A 25,797-nucleotide genomic window follows, 5' to 3' on the forward strand; every position below is an offset into this window, starting at 1 on the left:
TGGGCTCAGTAGTTGTGGCACGTGGGCTCAGTAGTTGTGGCTCGTGGGCTCTAGAGCGCAGGCTCAGTAGTTGTGCACGGGCTTAGTTGCGCCGTGGCATGTGGGATCTTCCCCAACCAGGGCTCAAACCCGTGTGCCCTGCATTCACAGGCGGATTCTTAACCACTGTGCCACCAGGGAAGCCCGCCTGCCACCTGTTTTTGCAAATAAAGCTTTATTGGAACACTAAAGCTGCTTTCACCATGCAGAGTTGAGTAGTTACAACAGAGAGCATAAGGCCTATAAAACCTAAAATATTTATTATTTGGCCTTCTATAGAAAGAGTTTGCTGACCCTTGACCTACAGAATAAGAGGGAATGCAGACTGCCTCTTATCCTCCTTTGGATCTGCTACAGAGCAAGTACTTAATAAATACATTTCAAATGAATGAACAAAATGTCCACACCATCATCTTGGAGCCACAGACCTACACGCAAAGAGATCTCTAAGTATAGTCAGACACCCCAACTTACCTGGTCCCCAAACCATGCCACCCTGTCCTTGTAGGTCACAGGCAGCCCTTCCAGGACTGCTGCAGACATCCCAGGCTCCTCGACCCTCTGGAGCTATCAGGGAAGTCGAGATGATGAAGTCCACTGCTTCCCTCCTCTCTTACATCCACACGCTCTTCTGATAGACAAATTCCTCACTCCTCCTTCTTTGCTGTGTAACATGAAAACAGCTTTCTTCTAAACTCGACAAACAAAAGTATAATGTTGAATGTGCTTTTCAAACTATCCTCACCTCTCACTCGTGAAAACCATTGATCTTGTCCAACATGCTCATTTTGCCACTGGGGAAACCGGAGGGCAGGTGAAGCACTCAAGGCACTCAAGGGGGTCCCATGGGATAGAAGCAGGCTCTCCAGAGCTCCTGATGCCGGCTCAGTGCCCGGTGTTCCTCCGAGTCCGCTCCTCGCGGGGGTGGTATGTGTGGGGGGGTACTGGTGGGGGAGGGCTCCTGTCTCTCCTGGCACCGCCAGGTTGGGTTCTTGTGCTGCCATGGCCTCTACCAGGCCCCTCAGGGCTCTCAAAGCTAAACCATGGGTTTTCCCAAGAGAGAGAGGTGACTTGGTCCCGGGTCTGTGGTGCCGAGGCTGGAGTGAGACGGGAACCCTGAGTTCTAGGCCCAGCGCTACCAACAAGGAGAGCCGGCCCAGGCCGGTGACGGATGGCTTCCAGGCCCCGCCGGAGGGACCAAGGAGAGCTCCTTAGGTCCCACCGACCGCCTCCTTGTCTCTGGTCTGCATCCTCCCTCAGGCTGCTCACTCCTCATCCTTGACCCGGGACGCCGGCTCCTGTCACGCTGCACGTCTGTCTCTGGCTCCTTGTACCTCCCCCCACGGTCACGCCCCACTCCAGTCTCTGGCAACACCCTGTCACTCTGACAGAGCTGCTTGACAAGCTACTGGCAAACCAGCAGCCCGTGGGCCCAACGCAGCCTGCATATGTGTTTTGTTTGCCTAACCCAGTATTTCAAAAACAATTTGAGTTCGTTGCTCACATTTGAAAACCAGTAGGAATCATCTAAAACATTGCGTTTCTGGGTTCTCCTGAAAAATCTAAAGATTGGCAGTACCGGGCCTGCATTACTTCCTGGCATGGCATCAACTGACTGGGTCTACGGAGCAGCGGCTCCACCTGGATGGGGAATGTGTGCACCAGTCGCCACCGCTCCCGGCCGCCTCCCCAGTCCTTCTGCTACACTCCTTTAGATGACCTGCCGGCCTTGCAAGGCATTTGAGTTTGCAACCCCATCTTGCCTCTGCGCCTCCCATCTGTCTCCTCAGATAAGACCCTCCCACTCTGAGGCCACCTCCACTGATTAACCCATCCCCACCCAGCCTCCCAACCATCCCTTACTCAGTCCCACAGTGTCCAGAGAGACAGTGCCCCAGGTGCTGCCTCAAATACCTCTCCGGACCCATGGCTCAGCCCCCAGGATCCCCCACCGTAAGCCCCGCAACTCCCATGGTGGTTATTCAGGAAACACGAGGGTCAACCCAACCCAGTTACCAATCATCTTTTATTGATTCTAAACAAGGACCCCTGCATTCTTATACTGAGGCAGGAGTTCTTGGATTTTGTACCGGGGTGCTATAATGGCTTGGACAATCCTCAGTGGGGGGAGGTGTTTCTGGGGTGCCATAAAAATGGGATGACGAGGTTTAGTCTTCTTGTCTAAGCTACACAAATCCAGCATCACAGCCTTGGGGCTGTAGATCCCTTTCTTCCTGGGCTGGACTGGGGCGAATGGTGGACACTGGCGAGGCTCCACCAGCAGCCGCACCAGGTCCTTCCGGAAGACATTCCAGCTGTTCTCCTCGAGGAACTTCTGGCACACATCTTCATCGCTGAAGGCAAGGCACAGATGCTGAGGCTCCCACACGAGCTCCTCCCTGTGCCCCTGCCCCTCCAGCCCTGCCTCCTGCCAGTCCCTAAACACACTGAGCCCTGTCCCACCTCCGCGCCTTCTCCCAGACTCTTCCCTCTCCCTCCTTTACCTTTCCACACCTTCATCACCTAGACCTGCACTATTCCACGTGGTGGCCACGAGCCACATGTGGCTACTGAGTACCTGAAGTGTGAAGAATCTGAATTAGAGGTGTGCTCTGAGTGTAAAACACACACCAGATTTCGAAGACTTAGAACAACCAAAAAAAGAATGCAGAATATCTCAGTAATTCCCATGTTGATTACATGTTGAAATGATAACATTTTAGATATACTGCATTCAATAAAATATATTATTACAATTAATTTCACCCATTTCTTTTGATTTCTTATAATGTGGCTACCGAAAATTTTTAAATTACGTACGTGCTCATTAGCCATCAGGGAAATGTAAGCCAAAGCCACACAAGATACCACTTATGCCCACTAGGATGATGATAATTAAAAGGACAAATAATAATAAGTGTTAATGGGGATGTGGAGATATTGGAGCGAGGGTTCCAATACATTGCTGCCAGGAATGTAAAATGATGCAGCCACTTTGAAAAAACAGTCTAGCAGTTCCTCAAAAGGTTAAACAGTTAACTTATGACCCAAGGATTCCACTCCTAGGTATATACCCAAGAGAAATAAAAACATATGTCCACACAAAAACTTGAACAAGAATGTTCATAGCAGCATTATTCATAATAGCCAAAAAGTGGAAACAACCCAACTGTCCATCAGCTGATGAATGGGTAAATAAAAGAGTGGTATATCCATGCACTGGAATATTATTTGACAATAAAAATGAATGAAGTACTGATACATGCTAAAACATGAATGAACCTTGAAAACACTATGTTAAGAAGCCGGTCACATATACATGGTTCCATTTATCTGAAATGTCCAGACAAGGCCACTCTATAGAGATAGAAAGTCCATTGGTAGCTACCTTGGACTGGTCTTGGTGCCCTGGCTCTACTCTGCCCCCTTCCCTCATAGCACATGAGGGTGAGGAAAGTGGGGCAGTGTGGAATGGGCTCAGGACTCATTGGTTTATTTTCTTCTGAGACCTCAGCAAGGGAAGGGCACACTCAACTTCCACTGACTCACCTGTACTCTCACCTAAGGAGGCAACTCTGATAAATCACTAACACATTAGAGCATTCTTCTGGGTAGATTATATTGACCAGGACAAAATCAACTTTGATTCATAGAGATCAACTTAATATAAAATCTAGAGGTCAGAATGGGCTACAAGTTAGTCCTGGTGGTCTCAGCATTGCCAGCGTCAGCTCCTACCAGCTCACGAGAGCAACTCCATGCTCGATGACATCAGGTTGGTAGCTCAAAACCGGCCATGGCGGTAGTATGTGCACCACAGAAACCAGCAAACACTTCCAATCAGGTTACCTCCGACCTCCCAGAGAGCTGCTTGTTGAACATTTCCCAGCACACCACTGGATAGTCTCCAACTAAAAAGTCCCGCTAACTCCCAAGTTCTTACATAATAAATAACAATATCTAACTCTGCTTCACACTTACCATGACCAGGCACTTTACACTTGTTAACTCATTTGATCCTCAGGACCACCCCATTTCACAAACATGGAAACTAAGCCTCAGTGGGGCTAAGGAACTCATCAAAACCTATGAGGGGGCAAGCACGTGCTTACACATTCTTAAGGGATCTTTTTTTTTTTTTTTTTTGATCCAGAGTCCAAGTTAAGACAGACAAGACTCCACATAACCTCCTGATGCCGATGGTCACACTGATTTCTAGTCTAGTCTTTCACTAAATGGGGCAGCTCTTCTAAAGTCCTCAGCTTAGGGCTTCCCTGGTGGAGCAGTGGTTGAGAGTCTGCCTGCCGATGCAGGGGACACGGGTTCGTGCCCCTGTCCGGGAAGATCCCACATGCCGCGGAGCGGCTGGGCCCGTGAGCCATGGCCGCTGAGCCTGGGCCACGGCAGTGAGAGGCCCGCATACCGCAAAGAAAAAAAAAAAAAGAGTAAAGTCCTCAGCTTCATGCAGCAATTCCAGTTCCACTCTCTGCCTCGCTTGAACTGAAAGTGTCATCTGTCCTTGCAGAATGCAACACTTCAGCCCATGGTGCCCTCAGCCACAACCCCCACCCCATGCCTGCCCGGCAATCCAGCACTAGATCACACTCTGTGCTTTGGTTTTAGGCTGCTCTTCATTTGGGCCCTTGGAGATTTCCCTTCTTTCCTGTGAACTCAGCTGTTCATATTCTACATGGGGGAGAGGTTTCAGATAATCTAGCCCATAGCATCCACAGGACAGGTGTCTCACCAAATGACTGTGTGATCTTCAGGATGTCACGTCCCCTTTCCTGGGCCTCACAGTCCTCAATTAAAACATGGAGGATTTGAGCTAGATAATGCTTATATTTTCTGCCTGCTTTAGCAGTCTAGAAAACCATGAGTTCAACATTTAATGAATAAGCGAGAATTCTATCTGTCAGCATTGCAGACGATTGCAGCAAAGTGCTGACTGGGCAGCACAGATGCTGGGTGCCCAAACATCTGCCACCCTCAAGTCTACATAAATCTCTGAATTTCAATTCAACAAACATTAACTGACACCCATCATGTACCAGATGTTATGTGAGAAGCTAAGGCTCCTTAAATCCTTTTTTGAGTAGCTATTTTCTAAATAGCTACTTTTTATGTTGGTAGTATGCAGGAATCAGAGAATTGGGACATCGCTGAACTGTAAGGAACCACGAGTGTTTCCCAACTTTTTTTTTTTTTTTTTTCACAAAACTGCCCCAATTTGGACCATAGCTACATATCATCTGTTCTTTTATTAATGATTTTTTAAAATTCTACTTAGTTTCTTTTACCTAAGTATTTACTTTGGCTTTGTTCTAAGCAACAAGTTTGTCAAATCATGGGTTTAGTGAGCTAGTCATGTTTTTCTAGTTCACACTAGAATAAATACATAGCTGTTTACAATCCGCATACCACCTAAAGTCATCTTGTAAGCCTTCTGTGAATATGATCCATACTTTGGGAAACACTGTTCTAGTCTAATTTTCTTGTTTTGTAGATTGGAATCTGAAACCTAGAGGAGGGAAAATGACTTATCCAAGGTCATATGGATCCCATGTCAAATTCTTTCATGTGCTTATTGGACACGGCTAAAGCAACTCTACAGATTTGCTTGACTTCACACCTCCTCTTTCTCAACCACAGGAATCACTTTCTTCCCACACCTGCCCACAAAACGATGTCTGATCACAGCATCACCACAAGAAAAGAAAAAGGAGGGAGGATGCAAAATTGTACAATCGGTATGATCTCCATTATGAAGTTTTGTGTGCCTGAATGATAAATACCTATTTGGTACACAGCCATGCGGTAAAAAAAAATACTGAAAGGAAATACATAAAATGCTAATTGAGATTGTTGGAGGAATGCAAATGCATTTAAGAAGGTCTTCACCTTCTTAAATGTTCAGCATTTTCCAGTTTTCCCTAATGAGTGTGTCCCATTTATTCATTCACTCACCCAACGTTTATCACGCACCTACCATGTGCCAGGTACTGTACAGGTGCTAGAGATGAAAGGTGGATAAAGCCCAATCCCTGTGTTCACGAAGCAATTAACCAAGTGGTGGGGAAAGAACTGTGTGAAAACTACACAACTCTAAACAGCTGTAATATAACGTGGTGTGGCCACTGTGAAAGCTACGTAGGGAGGATTATGAGTACACAGAAAGGGGTACTTAGCCCAGCCTGGGGTCAGTCATGAAAGGTTTTCTGGAGGAGATGAATCTTAAAGAATGAGAAGAAATTTATCAGGAAATAAAGGGGAGAGGAGCAGGATTGAGGGATGGCATTGCAGGCAGAGGGCCTGCACTGGCAAAGGCAAGTATGTGCAGGTCCAGGAGGCAATCTGCCTGGGTTGCTGGAGTGGGTTAGAGGTGGCAGGAGGTGTTGCAGGGGAGTTGAAGGGTCAGAAAATGAAGGGCCATTTACGTGGCATTGAATCTGCACTGTATCCTACATGCAGTGAGATACCACTGAAAGGTTTTAAGCTGGAGTTTAACATGGCCAGATTTGGGTTTTAGCAAGAGCAAAGTATGCAGAAAGGATCTGGCAGGGAGAGACCGAGGCAGGGGACCAGCGGTAATTCGGCTACAGGAGTCTCGGCTGGGGATCCCAAAGTGGGGGTGAGGGTGTCAGCCAGGGAGGTGAATGAGATCCACTGGGCTGTGTGAAGAAAACAGTAGGACTTCATTTATATTTATCTTTGTCTTATTCTTTCTAAAGATCTATTTGTTGCATGTTTATAATATATATGATATATTTGTATAGCAATATATGGACATAATAAATAAAAATAAATAATATATATTATTTATATCACATATATATCCTAGGGGGTATACAAACATTCTTTAGCAATAGCGGTGTTAGATCAAAACAGTTTTGTGACCAGTGGTCCAGACAATAAATTCGTTTTTACCTAAAAATTAGGTTTTTTTTCACACTATAAAAGTATTCACTCTGGAGAATTTGGAAACTAGGGAAATACAAAAAGAAATCTTTTTCATCAAATCTTTCAAGATAAATTTTTTTTAGTTATAAAAGTAATATATCATCATTAACAAACATTTGGAGAATAAAGGGGAAAAAAACCCCACTTGGAATGTCATACCCTGACAACAACTTTAAAAAGTATATCTTTTTTTTCCCTCATTATAAAAGAAATGCATACTCACTGCAAAACCAATTAAACATCAGATGAATATATAACTATAACCAGAAAGTCCCTTTTAGTCTGACCTTCCAGAGAGAATGACTTACAAATTGGGCAATACCACAGATATTATCATTTTTGCTCATTTTCTTTCTAGATTTTTCTCATGTGTTTTACAAAGGCACAGTCATAGTATGTATATATACAATTTTGTACCCTATCCTTTTCTTGTAGCATTTTATCACTCATTTACTTATGATTTTTAAATAAAAGTTACTTTCTATCAAGGGAATGTACCACAGTTTTCTAAACTATCCCCCTGGTGTAACACATGTGGGTAAAGGTGGTTGTTTTTCTATTAATATGGCGGCTACGAACATCTTAGTGTATGTAGCTTTCCCTATAATTAGTTACATACAGATAAATTCACAGGTAGACCATTGCTTCAAAGGGTAGGAACAGTTTGGTGGCCCTTGAAACATTATTATCTAAAATTATTATCAAAAGGACTGAGCCAATTTCGAGTGTACCAACAATTATCAGTTTCATTCCACCAGTGTCAGCTTTAGGTATCATCACTTTTTTCTTCCTTTTACCAAAATAAGAGGCAAAAAATTTGTTCATTTGATCTGGTGGGAGGTACGCACATTTCCAGCACTGACCTGGGGTACTTGATCTCCAACTTCGACAATTTTTCTATTGTCTTACTGTCAATCAGTTCGCAAAACTTCTCTTTCCTAACCCGTATCACCTCAGCTCCCAGGCTCACCAGGATCAAGGGCCGAGTGTCATGCTGGCTCTCCGGGAGGAGGATCTGGTGAAGGCCCTAGAGAAAAGAAGTCCCAGAAAGTTCAAGACCATCCACTTGTACAAGCAGATTTTCAGGGTAGGCAAAACAAGGCCCCGAACAGGAGGTGAATCCATCTGGGGTCATTCAGCAAGTGACGGGAGAAGTCCAGAACTCTCTTTGCTAATGACATCAAAATCCTCGGGCTCCTCGCATTAGAAGAGCCCTCAAGGCGCTTTGTCGGTTGTCCTGCCCACGGGCAGCAGGCTCTGCAAGAGTCACACTCGCGCAGTCGCCTGCCGGGCAACGGCATTTTACAGGCTTTCCCCAGTGTCCAGTCTCGACTCTTCTTTGTGCCAGGCCGGCCCGTTTTCTCTTCCTTAGGACTATGACAGACAGCTCATCCTCCTCTTCTACATCTTCCCTTTTACAGCTGTCACACCCTCCCACACCCTTTCCTCCAGGGCTTCTTTCATAAGCGTGTGTCACCTTAGTTCCTTCCGTCCCTCACGGGCTCTGGGGCCACTGGCAGTCCCTGTGCGGCTCCCGTTGCTCCTTGGGCTCCCTGGCATGGATTCCTACTCAGCTATATCTGGAAGGGAGATGGAGATCAACGGGCACAGCTTTACAGAGTGTAACCCCCTTTGTAAGGAGGCACTCTGAGATGGGGCAAAGCCAGGACCAGAGTCTTTGCTGCTGAAACCCCAATCCAGGGCTCACTCAGCCTCTCGGCTATTAAGACTCAGGCAAGGAGGGGAGGGGAGGTCAATGGTCCAGAGCCTACAATGCCCAGCTGTCTTGGGCTTGAGAAGACATCAGCCATAAACCAAGAGCTCTGCTCTATGGAGGCCGTGTGGGATTGAGAATAATCCTGGCTTCAGAAGAAAGATCCATATGTTTACTTATCATGAGACTTTGGGCAAAGTTATACGTCCCTGGGCCACTGTTTGCTCCCCTGTGAAACAGAGGTGAAAACACCTGCCCTGCATGTCTCTGAAGGATTCTCAGTTTGAAAGGAGATGCGAAGTAGGGTTTGGAACAGCTTCCCCTTCCCCGCCCTCACCCACACTACCACCATTTGGGCTCCAGACCTTGAAGAATGACCATCTACTCTGAGCCCTGGCCTTGTCTCTCCTTGGTAAGACTGGAATGGAGATGTGTTATCTTTCTTATGAAGTTGTTGAAGGTCCAAACAAGATGGTGTGTGTGAGGATGCTCTGGGAGACGTGAAGCTCCTCACACTTTAGTTGTGCTCAGTGCGATGGGCGTAAACGCCCTTCTGACCAGCGCCAGGCCTTGCACAGAAGCCAGATGGCTGCTCTTTAGTCAGCTCCTACCGTGTGGGAGAAACCTGTGTGTAGACGTAATCCTCACAACCACCCGGGGATATAGGGATTATCAGCCTCAGATGTGGAAAATAAGGTTCACAAAAGGAAATTGACTTGTCAAAGGTCATGTGTCTTATAATTACAATAACAATGACGATGATGATGATGGTGATGACAGCACCAGCTGATGTTTAATGAGCCTTCACTAAATCCCAGGCCCTCTTGTAGCTTTGGGGTGTGTTAGCTCATGGAACCCTCACTAGAACCCCATGAGGTGAGTCCTTTTATGATCATCATTTTACAGAGGATGCTGATGAGCTTAAGAAACTTGTCCAACATCATACAGCACGGAAGCAATAAAGCTAGGATTTGAACCCGGATGGGCCTGCCTTTAGAGTCCATGCTTTTAACCACTACACTCCGAGGAAACTGAGGCACAAAGTTAACTAACCTGCCCAAGGTAGCAAGACAGAAAGTGGTGGAGCTGGGATTTGAACCAGCAATCTGTCCAGGGCCTCACTGAGGGCAGCACTGTCGGCAGGCACTGTTATCCACCTCCACTCCACCCCACACATTCCAGCCAGAGTCAGGTCTTCAAGTAGCTTCCCAAAGCGCCCAGGATAAAGCAGAACTCTTCAATGTGGCCACCGAGGCTTTGGCTATCTCACCCTTGTGAGGCTCCCGCCTCGTTTACTCTGTTCCAGCCATGCTGCCCTCCCTTCCAGTCCCCTCAACATGCCAAGCTGCTTCTCGCCTCAGGCTCAACCTGCTGTTCCTCTGTCTGGGACACTCTTCCCCCCAGGTTGTCTGTAGTTTATTCCTTTTGTCATTCAGGTCCCAGCTTAAACATCGCTGCTGCCTCCAAGCAGCCTTCCCTGACCACTCTGTTTAGGAAGACCACCCCCTTCAACGCAGCTCTCTGTTCCATTCCCAACAGCAGTTTAAAACTTTCTGTGTGTTTGCTGCTTTATCTGTTTACTGTCTGTCTCCAGACTAGATCATTAGCCCCATAAGGGCAAGAATAACGTCCGTTTACTCGCCCACACTGGCACCTTGGGCCATGCTTGGAGTATGATAGATCCTCGAGAAATATCTCCTGAGTGAATGCTCCAACGGAATCATAGAACATTAGAGTAGGCAGCTCACCTAGGTGAATGTCCTCATTTTCCGATGAGGGTACAGATTCAGAGAGGTAAAGTGATTTGCCCAAGGCCACACAGCAAGCTAATTAGAAGCAAAAATTAAAAGATGTGAGGTGGCCCATCTGCCATCTCCCTGCTGCTCTGCCCAGTCTTGACCATGTCTGAGGCCTCAGCCCGCCTGTTCCCTGGAGAAGCTGGTTCCCCTACACCCGCTGGGTCTCTTTACTCCAGGCACCAAGCTCTGCTGTTTCCAGTGCTGACTCAGCTCTACACTCCTGCCTCCAAAGGAAAATGTGATCTCCTACCTCCTGGTAGGTGAATACAGTCACAGCTGTTACCATTCATTCTCCTGCAAATGAAGCCAGGGCCTTGAAAGCAGGGAGAACAGAATTTTACCAAAGGCACATCACAGGCATTTTCTTCAACAGGATCACGTTAATGAATATTTGGGGGTGGGAGTTTCTCTGCCCTGGGTCCTGTGTGGTGAATGAGGCAGTCAGGGCCTTGCTCCGAGCCTTCCAGGATTGCTTAGAGAATCAAGTCCCAAGTCCCTCTTGTTCCATCTTCCACAGCCTCCCGCTCCTGTCACCCTCTACCAGAGTGGGCAACGCCTCGTCTGCCCTGTGGCTCCTCCATGCACCCAGGGTGCCAGGCATCCCCGCTCCTCCGCGGGCAGCCCACGAGGCTGCATGCACGGCAGGTGCCTGGCCTCAGGTGGCCTGTGTCCAGTCCTGAGCACCTCACTCTGAGACACTGAAACTGCAGGGAAACGGAAGTGAGAAGGCTGGAAACTATATCACATGAAGACTGAAGGAATGGAGGAATGTTTTCCCTGCATAAGAAAATAATTAACGGGGCACAGATGCTGAATGAAAAACAAAACAGCATTCTTTAAATACCTAAGAGGCCACCATGTGGCAAGGAAGCTGATTTCTGTTTGTTCTTGGGGGGATGGGTAAGCAGGGGTCGGAGCTCCTTTTACTGAGCAAAAGTAAGAGCTGCTGAAAAGCTCGGAAATATTCACTCGGTATTGACCGAGGGTTGTGCTAGGGCCTGGGGCTCCAGACAGTGCTGGGCTGACCTCCCTGCCGGGGGTGGGGGTGGGGGCGCCGCACAGGCCAGAGCAGGAGCACTAAGAGCTCAGCACAGCACTGGGTGAGGACCCTGGAGATTCATGGAAACAACGATGACCACACATCAGAAGACAGCTCTCCCACCTCCAGGAAGACTGAGGTGCATCGCTACCCACCAGGAGGCCTCGTGCCCTCCCCGTACAGCTCACCCGTCCCCCCAGCTCCAGCACCTATGGCCCAGCTCCCACAGTGGTCAACTCATGGCCAAGCTTGTTTCACCCATACATCCCCCCTCCACTATTGGATAATTACTTTTTTTTTTAAGATTTTTTTTTTAAGGGAACCATTTTTAAAGTCTTTACTGAATTTGTTACCATATTGCTTCTGTTTAATGTTTTGGTTTTTTGGCTGCGAGGCATGTGGGATCTTAGCTCCCCGGGGATCGAACCTGCAGCCCCTGCATTGGAAGGCGAAGTCTTAACCAGGGATGTCCCTGGATAATTACTTTTTTAAAAAATTAATTAATTTATTTTAGGCTGCATTGGGTCTTCGTTGCTGTGAGCACACTTTCTCTAGTTGCGGCGAGCGGGCTCTAGAGCGCAGGCTCAGTAGTTATGGCACACGGGCTTAGCTGCTCCGCAGCGTGTGGGATCTTCCTGGACCAGGGATCAAACCCATGTGCCCTGCATTGGCAGGCGGATTCTTAACCACTGCACCACCGTGGAAGTCCCGTGGATAATTACTTTTTTTTTTGGCGGTACGCAGGCCTCTCACTGTTATGGCCTCTCCCGTTGCAGAGCACAGGCTCCAGACGCGCAGGCTCAGCGGCCATGGCTCACAGGCCCAGCCGCTCCGCGGCATGTGGGATCCTCCCAGACCGGGGCACGAACCCATGTCCCCTGCATCGGCAGGCGGACTCTCAACCACTGCGCCACCAGGGAAGCCCGATAATTACTTTTTAATAGACTTTTTTTTTTTCCTTTTGTATGTCCTTTAATTTTTCATATTATTCAACACTTTCAGATTCAGGTTTCAAATTCAGATTCTGGCTCTGTGAGCTCCTGACATACATTTACCAGATTTCCATGAGTAAGGGAACTCTCTTTATTCATGGACATATATTTATTGAAATTTTAATAACTGACAGTCTCTGTGCTGGGTTCTGAGACAATCCCTACTATAGAGATGCGTATAGACCACTGAGGAAAATATACAAGTTCATAGTCACAGTCACTGTAATGACTTCATGAATAGACTTTTCTTTAGAACAGTTTTAGACTTAACAGAAAAATTGAGAAGATAGTACAGAGTTCCCATACATCCTGCCCTAGGTTTCCTGTTAAGATCTCACATCAACTGTGATACCTTTGCTACAATTAATGAACCAATATGGATACATAATCAATAACTGAAGCCAACGAGTTATTTAGATTTCCTTTTTCTCTTCCACAGTCCAATCCAGGACACAGCATTACATTTAATTGTCATGTCCCTTTAGGCTCCTCTTGGCTGTGGCACTTTCTCAGACTTACCTTGTTCATGATGATCTTGACAGTTTTGAGGAGTACCGGTCAGGTATTTCTTGGGTCACCCCACTATTAGAATTTGTCTGATTTTTCTCACGATTAGACTGGGGCTATGGGTTATTGGGAAGAGGACCGCAGCGTGCCATTTTCATCACACCACATCCCACTTTTATCGTCTCATATTAAGGGGACATAGTATCAGCATGATTTATTACTGTTGATCTTGGCCTCGATCACCTGAGTGAGGAAGCACTGCTCACTCAATGGTTCTTCCTCTGTGAAATTATTCTTTTTTCCCTCCTTTCTATCATGTACTCTTTGGAAGGAAGTCACTATGTGCAGCCCACACCTAAGGAGCGGTGAGTTATATACCCTCTCTTTTAGGGCAGAGTGTCTACATAAATTATTTGCAATTCTTCTGCATGGGAGATTTGTCTTTTCTCCCCTGTTTATTAATTTATTCATTATTTATGCATTATATCAGTATGTACTTACAGATGTTTATTTGTACTTTGGGTTATAATCCAATACTACTTTATTTAGTTGTTCAGATCGTTCCAGCTTTGGCCACTGGGAGCTCTTTCAGTTGGCCCCTGTGTTCCTTTGATATGCCCACTCCCATCAATGTAGGGATTTTCTCCCCAGCACATCCTTACTTCCTGGCACTACAAAAGGCTCCGTGCTCACTCGTATATATCTTGTCCTGGTTCTAGACTCAACCAAAGAGCCCTTGTTTCTTTTGAAGAATGGTATTAGGAACCAAGATCTGGGCGCTATGTGTGCTCATTGCTACTGGTGTGTCATTTCTTTTAGGCCCTGTCGGCTAACAGAGCAAAAGATATATGTTTATACATGTAACTATAAATATTTCTTTATGGAACCATCTGTATCTATATTACGATAGACATAAGTTCACATGATGTCTGCAACTCTAACCCATTACCACATGGATCATTCTAGCCTCCTCCCCTTGCATATCTGTATATTTCCATTCCAATGGTGAAAAACCTGGCTCCTACCCTCTGCCATTCATTTACTTAATTGATACATTTCAGTATACACGTATAGCAGTATCAGAATTGTTAATCCACACACCCATGGAAAAAACTTTGTCATAGAGTACAATGCTCATGTGCAGTTCCTTTTGTTTTCAGTCTTAGAGACTCCACTCATCTCCAACGTTACTTAGGTCAGCACCTTTCTCTCCCATCCTCTTCACTGAAGTTGTTTCATAGATTTGTAATATTGTTAGATTCTCTCCTCAGTCTGCATTTCTTCCTGGGGGATCCCCCTCCCCATCTCCTAAATGATTTTTGTTGTTGTTACAAATTGCATACATTAAGGTTCACTCTGTGCTGTAAAGTTCTATGGGTTTTGACAAATGCTTAATGTTTTGTATCCACCATTACAGTAATTACAGAGTAATTTTATTGCCCTAAAAATCCCCTGTGCTTTACTTATTTATCCCTCCCCCTGAATTCCAAACCTCTGGTGACTATTTTACTATCTCCATATTTTTGCCTTTTCCAAAATGTCACATAATTAGAATCATACAATACTTAATCTTTTCATACTGGCTTCTTTCCCTTAGAAATATTCACTTAGGGAATTCCCTGGTGGTCCAGTGGTTAGGATTCTGGGCTTTCACTGCTGGGGCCGGGTTCAGTCCCTGGTTGGGGAACTAAGATCCCACAAGCCATACTTGGTGCAGCCAAAAAAAAAGAAATATTCATTTAATTTTGCCATGTCTCTTCATGGTTTCCTAACTAATTTCTTTTTATTGCCAAATAATATTTCATTGTATGGATTTATCAGTTTGTTTATATTCACCTTTCCATATAAATTTTAGCATCAGTTTTTCAATATCCACAAAATAACTTGCTGGGATTTTGATTGGGATTGCATTGAATCTATACATCAAGTTGGGATAAACTGACCTGTTAACAATACTGAGTCTTCCAATCCACGAACATAGACTATTTCTCCATTTATTTAAATCTTCTTTGAATTTTTTCATTATAGTTATATAGTTTTCTGCATATAGATCCTGAACATATTTTTTTAGATTTATACCTAATTATTTCATTTTTTGTTACTATTGTAAATGACATTGTGTTTTTTATTTCAAATTACAATTGTTCATTGCCTTATACCCTGTGACCTTGCTATAATCATTTATTAGCTCCAGGAAGTTTTATTTGTTCTTTTTTGTTGTTGTTGTTGTTTTTGATTCTTTAGAATTGTCTATATAGACAAGCATGTCATCTGCAAAGACAGCTATATTTTTTCCTTCCCAATCTGTATGTGTTTAACTTCCTTTTCTTAATGCACTAGCTAGGACTTCCAAAACAATGTTGAATAGGAGTAGTGAGAAGGGACATCCTTGCCTTGTTCCTGGATTATTTTAAAGCAAGTCCCAGATGTCATATCATTTTATCTGTAAATATTTGGATATGTATCTCCTAAATATAAGGACTCTATTATTTATTTATTTATTTATTTATGGCTGCCCTGCGTGGCATGTGGGAATCTCAGTTCCCCAACCAGGGATAGAACCCATGTCCCCTGCAATGGAAGTGTGGAGTCTTAACCACTGGACCGCCAGGGAAGTCGCATAAGGACTCTTTAAAAAACATAACCACAATAGCTTTATTATATCTTAAAAAAATCAACAATATTCCTTAATATCACCGAATTTAGAACAGGATGATTTTAAACATTTACTCTCATTACTTAGCACCCCCAGCCCTTCGTGTTACACACTCTATTGTGAACAAGGCTCTCTGCACACTTACCAAGATTTCTCCTTGCTCCACGGTGTGGATCTTCATGTAGGCCCCCACTGCAGCCTCCTTGGGGAGATCACCATAGTTCGTATCAATCATGGGACACTCGATGAAATGAGGACACCTGGATCTGAAATTTGACACCTTGTTAAAGAGAACTCATTTGTAACACAGCCAGTTCATGAAGCCCTGGATAAGCAGCCCCCACTCAACTGTATATTGAGATCGCCCCTCCCTTCTCCCAGGTGGTGAGAAAACAGAAAATCAAGCCCCGGGACAGACCGACTGTCAGGATGTGGAGAGGTTTCATAGGGAGAAGACATGCACCTGAGCCAGGCCTGATGGGCGAGAAGTCCAGGCTGGCCGACTTAATGCTCAGCACAAGGAAGGGATTTCTAAGTCAGAGCTGTCTAAAAATGGAACAGACTACTTTGAGAAAGAGTAAGCTCTGTCCCCCTGGGGACACAGCAGAGGTTGGGGCTCTTCTTGACAGGCAGGCAGAGAAGAGATGGCTTCATTTGTTTGTTTACAAAAACGGGTTTCCCTGAGCGATCTGTAGACTCGGTACTTTGTTCACGTTGGAGTGATTTTTACACAGGCAATCCTGCTGTGCTTTCTTTGGTCTCAGGCTAGGTAGAAGGAAGAGACAAAGTATGCTATCTGGATTAGAGTCAGGGAAAAGATTATTCATCAGCTGAGAACATAGCTGAACTCACCCAACATATACACAAGGTAGGCTTCCATTCTTGCCTCCCAGGACATGCCCAGCATATGTCTTTTATTTTTTACTGTGGGGACAGCCTGTCCCCTTTTTCCTCACTATTTACAGCAGAGAAACTAAGTCTGTTCCATCTCTACCTTCAGAAGAACTAGGATTGGGATTTCAAACACTGGATCATTTGGAAAGAGTATCCATCAGAGGTAAAAACAACAAAGCAACCACGGGGTGCTCATTATGGAGGCAAGCAGGCTGGAAATGTTAACAGGCAAAGGATTCCAGTGAAGTGGTATGGGGCACCAGGGAGATTGTGACACTGATGCCATTATTAGTATGATACTTTTACTTCATATGTAATGAAGGGGCGGGCACTGAGCTGTCTCTAGGCCAGTGCCCACTGAGTGTCCCTTCCTCTCCAGGAAAGGCAAAAAGCACAGCCTTCATTGTGCATCCACCTTGTTTCTGTCATGACGATCACACCAGATAGCAAGACTGAGCACTAACAAGCTGCTCAGGTTTGAATCCTGACTCTGCCACTTTCTATCTGTGTGACCTTGAATAAGTAACTTAATCTCTCCCTGTGCCTGGGTTTTCTCACCTGAAAGATGTGAGTGATAATAGCAGTACTTACCTTGTAGGGTTGTTGGGAGAATTAAATTAGATAATCCAGTACCAGGCACAGAGTCATTTCCATAAGTGTTAGCTATAATTATCATTATCTCATTTAACTGCTGGTTTACAACAAACCTGAGACTTAGATGCTGTTAGCTACAGACCAGGAAACTGAGGCTCAGAGATGTCAAGTCCCTTGCACAGGGACACAGAGCTCAAATAAGTGGCCAAGCCAGGATTCGAACCCAGATTGGACTGACTCCAAAGCACTTATCTACTGCCTCCCTTAAATGAGCAGACTTTTCTTAAGAAGCTCAGAGTCAAGGAGATATGGGGATGTATGTGTATGTATAGCTGATTCACTTTGTTATACAGCAGAAACCAACACGCCATTGTAAAGCAATTAAACTCCAATAAAGATGTTTAAAAAAAAAAAAAAAAAAAGAAGCTCAGAGTCAAAAAGGCCCAGTGATATACAGACAGAATGTCATCACCAAAAACTGTGTCCTGGGCTTCACTGGTGGCGCAGTGGTTGAGAATCCGCCTGCCGATGCAGGGGACACGGGTTCGTGTGCACCGGTCCGGGAAGATCCCACATGCCGCGGAGCAGCTGGGCCCGTGAGCCATGGCCACTGAGCCTGTGCGTCCAGAGCCTGTGCTCCACAACGGGAGAGTCCACAACAGTGAGAGGCCCGCGTACCACACACACACACACAAAAACCCCAAAAAACTGTGTCCTGCCCCTGAGAAAGGAAGCAGCCACCACCTAAAGGGGCCCTGTGAGCTGGAGGCAGGGAAGGCAGTCCCCATATCAAACCTAGGACCTCTGCATGCTGCCTTCTGCACACATCCCAACCTTTGGGGTCAAGCTGTGATTGCTACCTCCGCCCCCTCCCCAGCATCCCTGACATTCTGCCCGGTAATTTATATCCCCCTTTTCAACCAGAATCTGGACCTTCTATCTGTCAAGGGCAAAGCTTACTTGATCTTTGAGCCCAGGGTCTTTGGGAGAGTATTTCCTGAGGTTTTAATCTTCCTACTGAAGCTGGATCCCTGTTGCTCCTGGGCTTTCCGGAGATGCAGAAGTTTCAGAAAACTAAAATCCTGTACAGGATATGACCTGATCTGGAATTCCTTAAATCTCTCCACAGGAGACAGATCTGTTAGAGAAAGCACAGGAAAACATATTAATGGGTCTTTGCATACATGAGGGTTGTGCTGGAGGTGTCTGGAGGTATATCACAATCTCCTGTGTGGCTAGTCTGATGCACAGCGGAATTAAGAAAAACAGGAAAGAAAAACACTGTGGCTTCCACTATTGTCCCTCTGTGCCAGGTCCTGAGCGAGAGCCTTTACATCCATTACATCTAAACAAATGTCATTAGCCTTATTTAAGAGAGAAAATGAGAAGCAGAGTTTAACACCCAGGAAAGGGCTGAAGCTTGTATTTGAACTCAGGTGTTTCTGATACAAAGCTCATGTCTTTCCATTAACATATCACATTTATCTGGGCTTTCAAACCGGGACTGGGGGCAGGAGCAGCAATAAAAAATAAATGGGTGACCAGCCATAGAACCTTGGACAAGTCTCAATCTCCTGGAATCCTCCTAGTACTATTGTAAGCATTACAGATAAAGTATGTGCTATGCCTAACACAGTGCCTGGAACATAATAGGTCCTCTGTGAGCATTATTAGAAAGACCTCCAAGATGGGGCTTCCCTGGTGGCGCAGTGGTTAAGAATCCGCCTGCCAATGCAGGGGAGATGGGTTTGAGCCCTGGTCCAGGAAGATCCCACATGCCACGGAGCAACTAAGCCCATGCGCCACAACTACTGAGCCTGCGCTCTAGAGCCCATGAGCCACAACTACTGAAGCCCATGCGCCACAACTACTGAAGCCCATGCGCCACAACTACTGAAGCCCATGCACCTAGAGCCTGTGCTCCGCAACAAGAGAAGCCACCGCAATGAGTAGCCCCTGCTCACCGCAACTAGAGAAAGCCCACGCACAGCAACGAAGACCCAACGCAGCCCCCCCAAAAAATAAATAAATAAAATAAATTTTTTTTTAAATAAAAAGATTTCCAAGAGAATACCACTCAGAAACACTATGCTGAGTGAAAGGAACCAGATACAAAAGAGTACATACTATATGACTCCATTTACATGAAACCCTAGGAAAGACAAATGTAACCTATAGTGATGGAAAGCAGATCAGTGGTTGCCCAGGGCCAGGGGTGAAGGATAGGGATTGACTGGGAAGGGGCACAAGGGAACTTTTGGGGGTGATGGAAATGTTCTATAACTTGATTGTGGTGGTTACAACAGATGTAAATTTGTTAAAATTCATTGAACTACACACTTTAAATGTGTGTCTTTTATTGTACGAAAATGAAACCTTAATGATATTGATTTAAAAAACAGATCTTCTGGGAGTTCCCTGGTGGCCTAGTGGTTAGGATCCTGGGCCCTCACTGCCGTGGCCTGGGTACAACCCCTGGTCGGGGAACGGAGATCCCACAAGCTGTGCAGCACGACCAAAAAAAAAAAAAAAACCTCTCCAGTGTTAGTATTAAAATTAATGTTAACAGAAATAAACTCAAACTACACAAGGAATAGGCCTAGAAAAACAAAGCATATATAAAAGAGCCCTAAGTACAACCTATTTAGAAGGCATTTTAGCAATACTTATCAACATTTTAAATATGCATAGCCAGTACACACTGGACCAATTACTTGATCCTGTAATTCTAAGAATTTATCCAATATGCTTTTGTGCACAAGTATGCAAAGATAAACACACCAGGAAATTCACCACAGTAGGGTAATAGCGAAAAATTGGAAATAACCCAAAATATCTGTAAAAGGTAATTGGTTTAATTGTGGTATATCCATACAAGAGAATAAAACTCAGCTATTACGAAGCATAGATCTAGACTTCTGCTTCCAGCCAAACAGAGTAACAGGGACTACTCTCCCACCTGAAACTAATAAAATACTGGGCTAAATACATGAAAAAAGTGGCTTTCATGACACTGGGCATCAGGCCATGAAGAACCATTATCCCTGCAAGATAGGAAACAAATGGACTGAGCCCTATTATTGCCCCAGCCGACCACCTGGAGACCTTCTGGGCAATGGTGTGGGAAAGGGAAACCCAGGAGGAGCCCAGCAATCTCTCTGAATTAATGAGACAGAAGTGAGTCCAGGGAAGACAAGGCAGCTGGAGTTCACAGAGCAGAGTCCCAGAGAGGAGAGAGTTGCACAAAGAGAGAACTCTGAAGATCTTCCGAGGGTCCCCTTCGGTCTCAGCTGAGTACTGAGCAATACATGAATGATGTTAGGAAACCACCAGTGGTTAGGCAGCCACTAAGATGGCCCTCAGTGATTCCCACCTCCTGATGGCCACACATTTGTGTACTGTCCTCCCGTTAAGTGTGGGCTGGATTTGATTCTAATAAATAGAATATAGCAGAAGTGACGGGATATCACTTCTGAGGTTAGGTTTAAAAGATTGTGGCTTCTGCCTTGGGTATACTCTGTGTTGCTCTGTCTCACTCCTGGGGAAGCAAGCTGCCATGTCATAAAACAGCCCTACAGAGACACCCACAAGGTGAGGGACCAAGGTTTGCAAATAGCCACGTAAGTGAACTTGGAAGTGGGTCCCTCTCAAGTGAGTCTTCAGATGAGACCACAACCCTGGCAGACAGCTGCAACCTCACGATAGAACTTGAACCAGAGGCAGCTGGCTAAGCCATGCTCAGATTTCTGACCCACAGAAACTGAGAGATAATAAATATTGTTTTAAGTCACTAAGTTTTGGGATAATTTGTTATGCAGTAATAGATACAAAAATACTACCCAAGGCTGGGGAAAGAACCACCCACAATGTTTAGAGGGATAAATAATCAGAGTTCACACAGGACCAGAAATAGTTCCTATTCTCAATAGCTAGAATAGAAAGCCTCACAAGTCGTGGGCACCTGTGGAATATTCAGAATGGCTTTGTCTCATGAATGGGGCAAAATTAGCTCTAGATTAAACACTGCTCTGATCTTACCTACCAAAGCCTAAATGCTAGTCTTTAAAAGATCAAAATATTTCCAAGTAACTTACCTGCATCCCAGAACAAATCTCAAAAATATTTACAGGAATTTTTAAATATGTAGCACCCAAAATTCACAGTTTCTAGCATTCTGTGAAAACTTACCAACCATGCAAAGAAGTAGGAAAATATGAACCATATAAAGAGAAAAAAACAATAAACTGAAACTGACCCAGAAATGACACAGATAACAGAATTAGTATGCAAGGACATTAAAATAGTTATTATAATTGTATTCCACAGAGGAAATTGTGTATATATTAAGCAGAGACATGGAAATTATTTAAGAAAAAAAAGAGACCCAAATCAAACTTCTAGATATGAAAACTGCAAGGTCGGAAATGAAAAATACGTGGATGGGATTAATAGCAGATTAGACAATGCAGAAGAAAGACTACTGAACTTGGAGACATAGCAATAAAAATGATCAAAAATGAGAGAAAAAAGACAACAACAAAAAATTAATAGAGCATCAGTGAAACAACTTCAAGCAGTCCAATATACATGTGATTGGAGTCCTCAAAGTGGAGGAGAAAGAAGGAAAGACAGAAAAAAAATTTTTTTAATAATGGTCAAAACATTCCAAATCTGATGAAAAATATAAACCCAAAGATCCAAAAAACTAAATGAACCCCAAGCACAGAAACATGACAAAAATTTTGTGAAGGCACAGTGTGACCAAATTGCTTAAAACTACTGATAAAGAGAAAAATTTTAAACCAACCGGGGCAGGGCAGTGGTGATCACTCTACCATGTACAGAAATATCGAATCACTATGTTGTGCACCAGGAACTAACACAGTGTTGTGGGTCAATTACCCTTTAAAAATAAACAAGCTCATAGAAAAAGAGATCAGATTTGTGGTTACAAGAGGCAGGGGGTAGGGCAGAGGGGGAATTGGATGAAGGTGGTCAAAAGGTACAAACATCTGGGGCTTCCCTGGTGGCGCAGTGGTTAAGAATCCGCCTGCCAATTCAGGGGACACGGGTTCAAGCCCCGGTCCGGGAAGATCCCACATGCCACGGAGCAACTAAGCCCGTGCACCACAGCTACTGAGCCTGCGCTCTAGATCCTGTGAGCCATAACTATTGAGCCCGTGTGCCACAACTACAGAAGCCCGCATGCCTAGAGCCCATTCTCTGCAACAAGAGAAGCCACCGCAATGAGAAGCCCACACACCGCAAAAGAGTAGCCCCCACTCGCCGCAACTAGAGGAAGCCCACGGGCAGCAACAAAGACCCAACGCAGCCAAAAATAAATAAATAAAAATTTTTTAAACATTTTAAAAAAGGTACAAACATCTACTTATAAGATAAATACTAAGTAATAGAGATATAATGTACAACATGATAAATATAATTAACCCTGCTCTATGTTATATACGAAAGCTATTAAGAGAGTAAATCCTAAGAGTTATCACAAGAAAAATTTTTTTTTCTTTTTTCTTTTGTATCTATGTGAAACGATGGATGTTCACTAAACTTACTGTGGTAATCATTTCATGATGTATTTAAGTCAAATCATTATGCTGTATACCTTAAACTTACACAGTGCTGTATGTCAATTATATTTCAATAAAACTGGAAGAAAAGAGAACAGCCATAGCAAAAAGGTATTATTACGTACAAAGGATATACAAAGTTATGCAAAGAGATTATACAAAGATAAGAAGGTTGGCAGACTTCTTATTGAAAACAATGCAAGCCAGAAGACAGACTTTAATGCAAATCTTTAAAATATTGAGCAAAAACGAACAAAAAACCCTGTTAACCTTGAATTCTATACCCAACAAAAAAATTTCTTTTAAAAATTAAGACAAAATCATTTTTAGACACAGAAAAGCTGAAAGAAATGTTAAAGGAAATACTATGGGCAAAGGAAATTGTACAATGGAAATCTGGACCTATACAAAGGCATGAAGAACATCAGGAATGGTACCACATAGGTAAATATAAAATACTTTTGTTCTTATTATTTAAATATATTTAAAAGATAATTGTTTAAAGCAAAAGTGACAACTGTGTATTGTAAGGTTTTTAACATATGTGAAGGTAGAATATTTTTCAATAGCCCAAAATCTGAGAAGGGAGAACTGGAAGTATATTGTCGTAAGGTTCTGATCCTGTATGTGAAGTGGCATAATATCACTTGAAGGTAGCCTGTGATAAGTTAAAGGTATGTTCAACAAACTATAAAGCAACCACTAAAATAAAAGGACAAAGAGTTAGAGCTAATAAGCCAACAGAAAAAATGAAATGGAATCATACAAAACAGTCCAAAAGAAGGCAGGGAAGAAAAAGAAGGTATTTAATACCACTGAACTGTGTGCTTAAAAATGGTTAAGATAGTAAATTTTACGTTATGTGTATTTTGCCACAGTAAAAAAAAAAAAAAAAATGGGGGGGAAAAATGTGTGGGATGTAGCTTTTTCTCTGGTGGATTAGCAATGGAAAAGAGAGAAAAAAAGAATTGACATGAGAAGGAGCTGAAATGTACTGAGCACCTCCCAGGCCCTGTGCACACATGATCTGATTCAGCGCTCCTAGTAACCTGTGTGATAATGACAGTGCACATCTACTATATACTAATGCATCTAGGTAGTGTTCTAAGAGCATTATATATTCATTTGCTTAATTTTATAACAAGCCTATGAGGCAGGGACCATGAGTCATATTCTACAGACTCTGAGGGCATCGGTGTGCAGGGACAGGGAATCACTTGCCCAGTATCCACACAGCTAGTAAGAGAAGGACCCTGAATTCAAACATAGCTTGGCCCTGGGCCTATGCTCTTAACCACGACACCAGCGACAGACCCCAAGACACCAGGCCCAGAGGCTTGAGTACTCACCAAAATCACCCTGCTAATCAGTGGTATTCAAACCTGGCTCTGTCTAGCTCCAAGCTCTCTTTTTTCCACCCCTCTCCCTGGGAGAACCTGAAGCAATGGGGAAGGGCTGAAATTGGCTGCAGGGGTGGGCAGGAGCCTCACCTCGGAGGGCCACGTGGACCAGGTTTCCACAGCTGGTAGAAGAAGGATGTCTATCCTGCCAGGCCTTTCCAGCTCTAGATTTCTAAGATTTTGTGGACCAGGCACTGAGAACCCACAGGATCAGGCACCCCCTGCCGTGCTGCAGGCTGCCAGATGTGGATGTCGGCTTACCCTTGAGGTGGGTGTTTGGAGGTCTGTCGTCTATCAGCTGCAGGTGCTGCCAGATCCACTTGTGGTAGAAGGGCGAGGTCGCAAGGTCTATCAACTGCAGTACTTCACAGCTGCCCTGGGCACATCAAGAGACACAAGCAGAAGGGTCAACCCCAGCTCCAGGTAGGCTAGGCTTTGAAGATAAGCTCTCTTTTGTTTTACTTGCTTAATGCAAGTGGTTTCAGGTCCTTTTTAAAAATGAAAATGTTATCTACTCATCATAAAAAATTCAAATAGCTAAAGAGGCACGAGAACTAAAAAAACAAAAAATCACCATTGAGGGTGTTATTGGGACAACTGGTGAAATTGATTATGGACTATAGGTTATATATTATATCAATGTTAAATTCCTAGATTTCAAAAATTATTCTGTGGTTAATTTCTGATCTTAGAAAATAATCACTTAAGTATATAGGGGTAAATGAATATGATGAATGATACTTAACTCTCAAGTGATTCAGGCAGGAAAAAAATATACATATATATAAAAGCAAATGTGGCAAAATGTTAATAATTGTTGAAGCCAGGTTAGGGTTATACAGGAATTCTTTGTACTGTTCTTGCAAATTTTCTGTAAATTTAAAATCATTCCAAAACTAAAAGTTTAAAAAATATTCAAATCAAACAAAGAAGAACATAGAGAAAGTTAAAACTATGTTAATCCTAACACCCAGAAATAACAAGCGTAACACTTTGGTGAATATTATTTCAAACTCTTCTCTCTAAGCATATAAGATGTATAAATACAATTTTTCATAAATAAGTCCTTTTATGTAAAAGACTCTTGTAACCTTTTTAAAAGCTCAATAATATATCAAGGACATCTTTTTATGCCAAGCAATATGGTTCTATGCTATTGTTTTTAATGATTGCATATTATTCTATGTATGCCATAATTTACATAAAATAAAAAATAAATACTCAGTTGAGCAAAAGTAGTCAGACACAAGGAGCACATACGATACGATTCCATTTACACAAAGTTAAAGAACAGGCAAAAGTAATCTGTGGTGACAGAAGTCAGAAGAGTGGTTACCTGTGTGGGGACATTTTGTCTGGGAAAGGACATAAGGGAGCCTCTGAGGTACTGAAAATGTTCTCTATCTTGATTTGGGTGATGCTTACACAGGGGTATACATATGTAAAAATTCATCAAGCTGTAAAAGTTTAGATTTGAGGTCCTTATTGCATATATGTTACACCTCAGGAAAACATTTTTGAAGATTAATATTTAGTTGTTTCTAATTTGCCAGTATTATATATAACTCTGATTTTGTTCAGGACAACAAAATCCCCAGTTTAAAAAAACTCACCACCT

The 25,797-nt window shown here is 43.9% G+C and overlaps 2 protein-coding genes across 3 annotated transcripts in view; both read right to left on the reverse strand.

Moving 5' to 3' along the window:
* The window catches only part of EPB41L1 (erythrocyte membrane protein band 4.1 like 1), a 186,558-nt gene extending 170,684 nt beyond the window's left edge, over positions 1 to 15,874 (reverse strand). Inside the window, exon 1 of the mRNA XM_055089817.1 lies at positions 15,852 to 15,874. The gene's annotated coding sequence lies outside the window, so the exon portion shown is untranslated. The remainder of the gene's footprint in view (positions 1 to 15,851) is intronic.
* CNBD2 (cyclic nucleotide binding domain containing 2) overlaps positions 2,056 to 25,797 on the reverse strand; it is a 61,789-nt gene continuing 38,047 nt past the window's right edge. The window contains exons 9-13 of one of the 2 annotated variants that reach the window (XM_024128615.3): positions 24,441 to 24,555; positions 18,155 to 18,332; positions 15,852 to 15,972; positions 7,863 to 8,026; positions 2,056 to 2,393 (exon numbers count right to left, since the gene is read on the reverse strand). In XM_024128615.3, the coding sequence (XP_023984383.1) occupies positions 2,075 to 2,393; positions 7,863 to 8,026; positions 15,852 to 15,972; positions 18,155 to 18,332; positions 24,441 to 24,555 (897 nt within the window). In that variant the 3' untranslated portion in view covers positions 2,056 to 2,074. Of the gene's footprint in view, positions 2,394 to 6,643; positions 6,711 to 7,862; positions 8,027 to 15,851; positions 15,973 to 18,154; positions 18,333 to 24,440; positions 24,556 to 25,797 lie in introns of those variants that run through there. The other variant, XM_028498324.2, reaches the window with a different exon arrangement.

The sequence above is a fragment of the Physeter macrocephalus genome, chromosome 14, assembly GCF_002837175.3.
Source record: "Physeter macrocephalus isolate SW-GA chromosome 14, ASM283717v5, whole genome shotgun sequence".
Taxonomy (NCBI): Eukaryota; Metazoa; Chordata; class Mammalia; order Artiodactyla; family Physeteridae; genus Physeter; species Physeter macrocephalus.